This window comes from Orbicella franksi, chromosome 14 (genome assembly GCF_964199315.1).
Source record: "Orbicella franksi chromosome 14, jaOrbFran1.1, whole genome shotgun sequence".
NCBI classification, from domain to species: Eukaryota; Metazoa; Cnidaria; class Anthozoa; order Scleractinia; family Merulinidae; genus Orbicella; species Orbicella franksi.
The window spans coordinates 3,222,792-3,232,887 of record NC_138158.1 but is presented as its reverse complement, the minus strand read 5'-3'; the positions used below and the strand labels follow the sequence as shown (position 1 = coordinate 3,232,887).

Below are 10,096 nucleotides of genomic sequence, written 5' to 3'. Positions count from 1 at the left end.
GTCAGATTGTCCGCCCTCGCTCGTTGACGCATCGCATAAATTATCAATTCATTTGTCTGTCCGCTTATTGGAAATAAAAATTAGCCAATGAGCGCGCGAGAATTTCTGCAGTTACTGTAAGGGTACGAGAGAAAATCGCGGAAGACTGGTAACGATGTTGTTGTGTGATGGTCATAGATAGACCGGAAGTGGTTCCGCTTTGAGAGCGTATTTTTATAAAAGCGTTTGAACTTTAAACAGCTGATATTCCATGATGGCTGTTGCTGATACATAAAAGATTTCTGAAAGTAAATATCAAGTTAAGTCATGGAAGGAAGGGACCACAATCGAAAGAAGCCGGCGAATGGCGCTAAACCAAGGTAAATATTGAGCTGCATAGTTAAAATTTAGCTGCGGTTCAATTAAGCTAAGTTATGTTCGTCAAAAGATTCGAAATCAGATGAATTTCGTTTATAATTTCATTATATTAGTAGATAAACAACTTGCTTCCTCTTTATATATCGAGTTAACTGTTCCTGCTTCAGTACTTTAACTTAAATCAGTTGTATTCGTTATATTTCCGTATTACATAGGCATTTAAATATTGTTGATATTCAGAAAGAAAGAAAGTTGAATAAATTAAAGTGAAAATCAGCCGCTGACAGAAATGCAATAGTGTCTCATACTAATGAAACTAGTTTTAATTTTCTGGAACATTTTGATCAACACTTTGCTTGATATAAATCTGAGGAAAAAAAATGCACAGGTCATGAGATCGGTAAAGACTGCAATGTATAACAATCGGTCACGCAACTCTTGCTATTGATGTCACGAAGTTAAGTTGAAATAATTATTTCACAAGATTAGCGTATAATAATTTCTTATACGTATATGCCAACTGTTCGGAATTCTGGCAAGAATCTCTTGCTGTGTCCTGTGTGGTATAAACCAGCAGTGAAATACATACGGCAATAAGTGAGAACCAAACAGGATGAGAATTAAGAAATACAAGTAAAATTTAGAGTTTTACCGAGAGCGTAGGGATTAAAAGAAAAAGAAATAATCTCAAGGAAGTCACTCTCAAGTTATTTTTAGATGTGGCATTCAATTCTCCCGCGGATAATGTTACCAAGCGCGTTGCTTGGGCTCACCACAAGTGTAATATTCGCGTCACAGGATTGGCTAATTCTAGATCTGAAGCGGGGAGCGATCTAAAAGTAAGTTGAGAAGGATAACCTCCCGGACGAAGAGAGTATAAAGGCCTTAATGCTAAGGCTATCTCCGGCGGACTCCCATATAAGAAGGACGACGGTGCTCGTCGTTCCTTTTAGGGGCTAAAAAAGCAGTTTTGTTGCCTCTTAGGGTGTTCAGCCTCAAAAGGTCCACAGCTGGAGCTTTTGCGATACCTTTTAGGGTATTAAGCCAAAAAATATCACAGGCGATGTGTTACGGAAGAATAGGCACCTCTCAAGGGAGAAAAAAGCTTAAGCCACGCCCACAAAACGGGCTCTTGGTACCTCTTAGGGGCTCTTTTCAAAATTTCCGCCGAGCACCCCCGTCCTTTTATATGAGAGTTCCACGGAGATAGCCTTGGGAATAAGGCCTTTATATTCTCTTATAGAACCGCATATGGTGACCGCAGAAGGAACTACAAAGAAGAAACCAGTGAGTTTGTGGCTGTTCCTGCAAACGCCATGGGCTTTGTAATCGGTAAGAAAGGAAATACAATTAAAGATATACAAGAGACGTCAGGTACAAGGATTACCAAGACTGACAACAATGCTACTCCGAGTGGATTTCATGTCCTTGGTAATGAGGGTCAACGAGCACAAGCCAGAGAACTAATCAATCAAAAGGTGGTACGTGACTGTTTAAAAGAAACGTTAATGAAATATATTGTGGTAAATGAGCAGAGATATGGTTAATGCCATAACTCAGAGTCAATTTTAGTTCATTCTCCAGATTAGTGTTCCACAAATAATCCACCCTCTGGGTGTATTTCACTTTGTATACGACCAATCAATCAATCAATCGATCGATCGATCGATCAATCAATCAATCAATCAATCAACCAGTCATTCAGTCAGTCTGTCTGTCTGTCACGCAGTCACTCAGTCAGTCGGTCGGTCAGTCGTTCGGTCGGTTGGTTGCTCGGTCAATCAATCTGTTGGTCAGTCAGTCAGTCAGACAGGCATTCAGTTAATTAGGCAGTCAGTCATATTTTACATTATTTAAAACTGGATCATTGGATAATGCAATTCAAGAGCTTTCAATGGCTTAGCCATCATGGTATATGAGCAATTAAACCATGCTCTAGAAATATGGCAAGCGTACGCCTTATTCTTGGGGAGTTTTTCTTTTATTTTGGTTTTCTATACGCGCCTCGTTGGCTATCTATCATCTCATATCCAACAAGCGCGTGTGGCATAATTGTTCAATATTTTACGTTCCTTCCAATTCAAGGCGAAGAAGCCAACTGTGAATCATACAAGCCTGCACGCCTGCCCCGGTCAACTTGTAAAAATTCCAGACCAATTCAAGAAGTACGTAAGAGGTCCGGGGGGAGACAATCTTCGAAACGTGAGTACTCTAACCGGGGCAGAAGTCAGTCAAAGGCAAGATCATCAGCTGTATGTGAGAGGGGAAAAGAAAAAAGTGCAACATGCCGAGTATCTGCTAAGAACCAAAGTGGTAAGTGTTACACATGAATCGCCTACCTTAGGAAAATTCAAGAGACTTGGGTAAATGTCTGTTCCAATGTTTTGTGTAAGCCACCTTCAAGAAAACAACCTATCCAATGAAATAAGTAAGTGAAATAAATTTCGCGGCTGCGAAGCAACTTGAACACGTTTCTATAATTAATACAAGGGCTATATATGTAACTGTATATCACGTTAGCTCCTCCTTGTTTCTATTGTTTCCCTTTCTTAGAAACATTAACCTGGTTATATTACTAATCCAAGCAGAGACCCGGTACAGCTTGTGATCTCTCTAGGTCAAACCAAAGTTGCTGAAAATCACGGTGCGCGTAATAAGTCTTTTTAGTCTTCAAATTAAGTGGGGCTATATTTCGGTCAGCAAGCTCCAAACCGAACGTGCAATTATTTTTCCCCTGTCCATTTCCCTGCAAACCAAGGCCATACCGAGTTAGTTAAGAGTCCCTGGGACTGGCAAATATCGCCCAAGTTCCTGGAAATCAAGCCAAAGTTGCTCTAAATCACGGTGCGCGTAAGTCGGTCTTGGCTACTTTTTCAGTCTTCAAAGTAAGTAGGGCTATATTTCGGCCAGCAAGCTCCAAACCGAGCGTGCAATTATTTTTCCCCTGTCCATTTCTCTGCAAATCAAGGCAATCACAAGTTAGTTTAGAGTCCCTGGGACTGGGAAATATTGCCCAAGGTGCTGGAAAGATTAGACTGTCAGCTTGAACCTTTGATCTGCGATAGTGAAGTGGGGACGCTGATGATTTAAATATCAGCAAGCGAGCACTATGATTTTGTGTTTGTACACAGCCAATTGAGTGCATTATCTGTTTTTACAAAGATTATCGATAAAACTACAATGTAACGACCAGAAGACAGTTTTGTTTAGCACATTCAGTCTAAATTTTGGCCACAACGCTTGCAAGATCGCGTTCGCGATACTAGGGCTTTCTATACTTCAAGAGAAAGTAACTGCGTGGGCAATCAAATTGCAAGCCTACCACAAGAATTTTTAATTGGAAGCTAGCTCAGCTGCCGGTTGTTCAGAAATATCAAAAGCAAACTCCTTGTTTTCTTTTTCCAAGGCCGCAGCAAGAGTCAGGCCAAACAGGATTTGTGTCTTTATTGACGAGCGACACCTTCCGCCTAGATGCGAACTTAAACTTGTGTCTTTGAATGAAAGGGAGCGTATGATACTGCCTGGAGCACAGTCACAGTATCGTTTGAAACCTGTTGACGAATACGAATCCCAGGTTTGTATAAATGAGGAACTTTAAAGGAGCTCAGTCTTAACCTTTTCTATATTTGTATGAATAATCAGTTGAAGTCCCTCCACCCGTTATCGAAGAGATAATTTGAAAGTCTATATGACCAAACTTATATACATGGGTTTTTGACCAAGTGTGAGGTCAAGATGGCTGGATATTGGCCAAGTTCTTTTTTTGCGTGTTTATGGACCGAGACGGAGTCGAGGTCCATAAACGCGCAAAAAAAGAACGAGGGCAATATCCAGCCATCTTGCATCTCGACCGAACAAGCTTGGTCAATTAAGGATTCATTATATGGCTTTCGGGGAAATTTTTCTTGCGGGACATGGCAGGTAGTCCCGAGGGGACAATATAGTTCCATCTTGCCCGCTCAGATAGCCAATCACAGCACAGGATTTGATTCACCTTGTCCGCTCATGGAGCTGGCCATATAATAAAGACTAATATATTCGACCAACCAATTTGCAGGGAGCGTGCGCACTAAATCACACAGTAAGAGATTACGATGCCAGCCTGACTGCAAGTGTCTTATCTTCTCTGCGTAATATTAAACTGGAATCTGATGTGACATGTCAAGCCGACATGTGGAGCCATCTCGGAAAACTCATCATCCGGGACCCTGATGAAGGTATGACGTAATAATTACTCGGTAAGTTGAGGTCTAAAATAAAGTAGAAGTCGCATTAAGTAATGTGAAATGAGAACAGAGGAATAAGACCGTCTTCTGTTTTGCTTTTCGAATTGTTAAATCGGTTCAATATAGGCAAAACACACTTTTCACGGCCGTGAAAACAAGATTGCATTTCATGAACCATCCTTTTCTTGGATGTATTTTTATAAACACACAGTACCTTGGAGCCATAAAATGTTTTTAAAGCAGTTATTTGTGGTATTTTAATAGTGGGCTTCCTGCGAAGTAGCTCTCTAGCTAAGTGGAGTTTCTTCATCGCCGGATTCCTAGACATTGGAAAGAGCCTGGCATTTTTGAGCTAATATGATAGATCCCTAGAGTCCTCAACCTCTTTAGTTTTTGGCTGCGACAGTTGTATAATTATAAACACGCCGGAGAGCTAATGCACATGCCTAAATACATCAAAACGTAGCTACTAGTACCTTTCAACTTGAAGCTGGTAAAGGACATTGTTAAGTGCAGTAGCGTGTGTGTGAATCTGACCCTAAGCATATTAGCCCCGGATAAATGTGTCTTGATCAACTTCATGATCAAGTTGATAAATAGCTGTTTCACTGTATTGTACCCTGACAACGCAGCCCAACGTATTTCTTTAGATCAATAACTGTGATTAAAATATCCACAGTCGACGTTGATGAGACATGGAGCATTACTGAAGCATCGAACAAGTTACAAGCAACTCCCCAGAGAAGAAGTGATTGGCTTGTTGCATTTAAGGAAGGCGTGGAACTTGAAGACAAGGTGGTGTATGACACATTTGGAGAACAGAATGAAGAAGATTTTATCGCCAGATATGATTTAAGTTTGTTAACTCCAGGAAGTCAGCCAATGAGATGCAAGGTGAGCTTTTTAGATGAGCGGTTTCTTTTTCGAATTCCTTCTTCGTGGTATCTGCATCATAAGCTGATGTTTCGACCAAATTGCTCCTTCAATCTCCGCACCCAGTGTAAGACTTTTGCGTAGTTGGTGCTTGGAATAAAAATATATATGTAGCGCGTACTATTCCTTGAGTCGTAGATAGGGTTTTCTTTCCATGCTTTTCTTTTCACGCTTTTCCTTTTATTCCCATTCCCCGTGGAAGATTGTTGACCTCTTCTAAAACAGTGAAATACATGACCATTTTATGGAACTTATGTTCCGCTCAGGTACATCCGGGATATTGCCTTCTTTCCTATTACTAACCAATATTCAATCTTTATTCTTGGCTGCTATAATTACTTGAGCCTCCCTTGGATGATTGAGCAAATGAACAGAGCTCTTTATTAACTTAGCATGGAAAAGTGTAAAAAAACAATCAATGAGCAATCGACAAATTCTAAAGCTTACTGAAAGTTCCACTTTCCAACGAGCTTTAAAGTAAGTGGCCCCAATATTTATTAGTAATTTGTACACCTTTGCATCGTTTTTCTAGGTTTGGGTGGCAAATAAAGACGTTAACAAGAAATTAGAGGAAATACCAATCCCTTTTCGTGACCTGAAGAACATTGTGGAAGAGCTGCGCTTTGAGGATGAACCAACAAGAGCAAGATGCCGAGGATGGCTAGTTTTACACTCCAAAAAATTTCTTCAGGCCAACATTATATTTCCTGGATCTGACATCGATTGTAGATTAAGCATACGAGCACGATCAGGTAATATAGTTGCCCAACTGTTTCCATCGATTCGCATGGCTGTTTCGGGGCGTGTTTCACTTCCATGTTGTATTCGGTGCATGAGAGTGACATTCCCTGGCATGGGTTCAATCGGGGGAGGGGGGAGGATCCCATGTGAAAATGTCGGGAGTGGTCGTCGTATCGCTTAAGGAGATAGTTTCCTGATTGTTCAGTATTCCCTCTCTGCACTAAAATCTACTGGGTTTTCTTCAAATTCTATACCGTGAAGGGACATTTTACAGGAACACGTAGTAACGACAAAATCGTGTACTGTTCACACGAGGTCACATGCATCAGGCCCGAGAGCCTGCTCCTTGTGACTTGTCTCTTTGTAGCCTGTTCCAGGGGCTCATGAATTCAGAGGAAGAGTGGAGCCGTTTAAGTTCTGATGTTGTGTGAAATGTAACATAAAATAGTACATTTTGGTTCTTTAGATAATGCCATTGAGGACAAAAGCGGCGTACACGAAAAAGAAGCAACAAATCTCTTATCACAATATCTTTCCAAGTTAACATTCACCGATGCCGGTGGTCTACGTCTCCCAGAAGCGGAGACGTTACCCCAGGGATTCCTACTCAATCACTGGAGATGTTCCCGTCGGACTCTATACACTCCTCGCCCGGGATTTACCATGATTGTCTCTAAGGAACGATCCTGGAACTGTGATGTCAGAGAAGAGGACAGTAGAGAGACGGTAAGAAACTATTTTTTTTTAGTTTAAATCGTATTTTTTTTCCTCCTCTTGACGATATGAATACAGTATTGCTAGAAATAAGTGCGGTGAGGAAAGTGGAAAGGGCGAAATATAGTAAACTAATCAGGGGCGCAGCTAGGAAAAATTATGAGACAATGTTCATGGCTGAATTCCGACGCTCTTCTTTGGTATTTAATTTAGGTTATTTATGATGACTCAAACAACAAAAAGGAAAAAATGACTAGGCAAATGCCCCGGGTTGTCTGTTACCAACTACGGCCGTTCTAACTATATGCTCTTTAATTAAATACACATAGGCATTAATTTTAGCTAGGATAAAAAGAAAACTAGACAGTATAAGAGAGGAAAGTGGAAACATATAGAGTGGAATCCCGACTTTTCGAACCTCCAAGGGAAACGAAAATTGTTTCAAAAAATTAGAGAGTTCGAGGAATCGGGGGTAAAATTAAAGTGTTTGCCCGAGGAGAGGGAATGACTTTTGGTTCAAGTTATCGGGAGGTTCGAAAAATTGAGGGTTTGAGAAATCGGGATTCCACTGTAGTAAATAAATAGATTAATTTAGACGTACTAATATTGAGCAAAATAAGGCTGGTAAAAGTGCTCTTTTTATATACGTAAATCGTAAATTAAACTACATGCACTTTCAAAAAGAACAGCAGCTTTAGTTAATCACATTTTACTATTTTGTGCTCAGACGGATATCCACTTGCATTGCGAAAAATGGGACCAAGCTCTCAGTGAAGAGGACTGGGAACCGGAAGCGATCGTAGCTGAATTGGCTGAATTTCTACAGTTTATGCGTCAAGTACAAGAGTTCGTTTCTTCTCACTGCCACAGAGGGGCAGAAAATGCTTAAAGGTGCTCAGTCAATGTATTTTGAGTTATTTTGGCCACGTACAAAATTACCTTTACATTGAAGGAAACCTGAAAATATTAGTTTATTAAGGTAGAAATACACCAAAGAGATAATGATAAACAATAAAGGAACAAGGATGGTTAAGGATGGGGAAGATTAACACGGATTAGAAACGACGAACTTGAAAAATTTAGGCTAAACTTTTCAAGATGTGAAAACCGTGACGTAGCTCCTTTACCCTGACGAGCAATAACCATGGATAAAAAGATGATTGCTTCATGAATGATTGGAAAGAAAGAAATATACTGACTGAAAAATAAAAACGAAACAATTTCTGGCCAGCCGAAGTTATGCAACCAAATCAAGTAAGCTGGAGGGCGAGATATGGTCGAGATCAACTTTCTTACCCCTTGTCCTCTCTTGAAACAAATTTAATTCTGTTTGTATCAGCTTTGTACTTGTCATTAGCTGTAGGTTCTAGCTGTCGACTTGGTTATTCCTACTTATTTATCCAGTTGAACCAATCGGATATTTACGCCTTCCTCCAACGAGATTTAAAGATTTAAATAAGAAAGCAAACATTTGTACCTGCATGGCTGCGTATGTCTTTTTAATGATTCCTTGGCTGTTAGAAGCATGATTAAGCTAATTCAGGATTTGGATGAATTTAAGTCAGTGTTATAGGTTTGAGATCGACTTGTCTCAAAGACCTCAAAACATTAACAAAACCAACAACGGAAAACGATTTGTAACCAGGATCGTCTTTTAATCTGGATCGAAGTTAATCACTTTGAACAACCCGGCCGTGGCTAACAAACGTTACCCCTTCTTTTGTTTTTGTTTTTGTTTTTTTTTTTTTGTAAACTGACCTGTTAAAGAGCTGAAAGCTCAACAGCTGATCGATTCCACGATGACCTGACCTCTTTTCCACTCGCGTTTATAGTAGGATGTAAAGTCCATTGTAAGAATGGCCGAAAATGGCACCATTCGGTAGCCACCAAGAGAAAATAAGGGAACTCAAAGCTAGGTTCCTAGTACGGGCCTTGAGATATGTTAACTTTGTTTACTTTATTTATAGACAGGCTTGCGAAAGGAAGATTGTTTTCCGACCAACCTCACTCTGATGCTGTGTGTGAAAGCAAAGTAATGGCTCATCGCCGGAAGAGGAGGGGGGGGGGGGGATAATTTTTTAGGTATTCTTTTAGCGAAAATTGAGTGGAAATTCCAGACTCACTGGAGGGCATATAGGATTTTAACACAAGAATTGATTGCCAAATGGTTACCGATTCAGTCCCTTCATTTTCTTCTGGCAACCATTTACAGTTAAGAGAAAATGTTTAATTATGAAAACAAGAAGCCTAAGCCGTGTTTTACACTGCGATAAAACACTACGGGCATTTGAGAACACAAAAGAAATGTAGCAAACACGAGCCGCAGGCGAGTGTCCTTTATTTTTTTGAGTTGAAGATTGAACAACCCGAATCAGAAGAGTTGCTTGATGAAGGAAACTGGGAACCACAGCAGATCGCGGCCAAGCTACCGACGTTCTTACAGTTTCTACGACAAGTTCAGAGAAATGTGGCCCCACAAGCAATGGCTGGTGGCGAGTGAGGTCGAGTGATTTAAGCAAAAAATAACTTCAGTTATGAGCACAAAAAGTACACAGATATGATCGCTTCTTATTTCTTTTGCTTAGTTCGTCGTTCGTTACGCGAACGAAAACCGCGAGAAAAAAAATAGCTACGGTCACACTCACCCGGGGGGTGACTCCCATATACAAGGGCGGGGGTGCACGTCGGAAATTTTTTCAATCTTAAGCGGTGCCAATTCTTAAACAACACATTAACTGACACTGCTTCATTCGGCTCAATATCCTAATAGGTACTGCAAAAGCAACCTCGTTCCCAGGTAAGATGAGAGACCCTGGGAACGAGGTTGCCGCAAAAGCTCCCGCCGTGGACCTTTCGAGGCTGAACACAATAAGAAGTACCAAAATCCCTTTTGCAAACCCTTAAAAGGTACAACAAGCACCCTTGTTCTTTTAATATGGGATTCCCCCCCCCCCGGGTTCATGGCACTATTGTATTAAACGCTTTTTCAACGTTGTTATTTAAATGAAGTTTGTGAAAAAGAAAACTGAAAAGTGTATGTATGAAGAGCTTTGTATTTGTATACCTCCACTTACCGTGTTTATGAATTTATTGAGATCCCTCTCGCAATTAAATTAGTAGGGCGA

General features: G+C 40.5%; 1 protein-coding gene across 2 annotated transcripts; it reads left to right on the top strand.

The window, feature by feature from the left end:
- Positions 1–155: 155 nt before the first annotated feature.
- On the top strand, positions 156–10,060 carry LOC145467948 (uncharacterized). Of its 2 annotated transcripts, XM_081451591.1 has the most exons (10): positions 156–359; positions 1,601–1,838; positions 2,443–2,670; positions 3,764–3,931; positions 4,415–4,574; positions 5,263–5,477; positions 6,049–6,268; positions 6,724–6,983; positions 7,699–7,862; positions 8,939–10,057. In XM_081451591.1, exons 1-9 carry the CDS (start codon positions 307–309, stop codon positions 7,858–7,860), a joined length of 1,704 nt encoding a protein of 567 aa, XP_081307717.1. In that variant the 5' UTR covers positions 156–306; the 3' UTR covers positions 7,861–7,862; positions 8,939–10,057. The 2 variants fall into 2 exon arrangements, with proteins under 2 accessions (XP_081307717.1, XP_081307718.1); XM_081451592.1 differs by having other exon boundaries at positions 1,601–1,835; positions 7,699–10,060.
- The last annotated feature ends 36 nt before the right edge of the window (positions 10,061–10,096 follow it).

Excerpts from the sequence above, each read along its gene's own strand:
- LOC145467948 (XM_081451591.1), top strand. The coding sequence starts at position 307 with ATGGAAGGAAGGGACCACAATCGAAAGAAGCCGGCGAATGGCGCTAAA. Across the intron at positions 5,478-6,048 it reads GTCAGCCAATGAGATGCAAG|GTTTGGGTGGCAAATAAAGA; the intron begins GTGAGCTTTTTA and ends TCGTTTTTCTAG. Across the intron at positions 6,984-7,698 it reads AAGAGGACAGTAGAGAGACG|ACGGATATCCACTTGCATTG; the intron begins GTAAGAAACTAT and ends TTTTGTGCTCAG.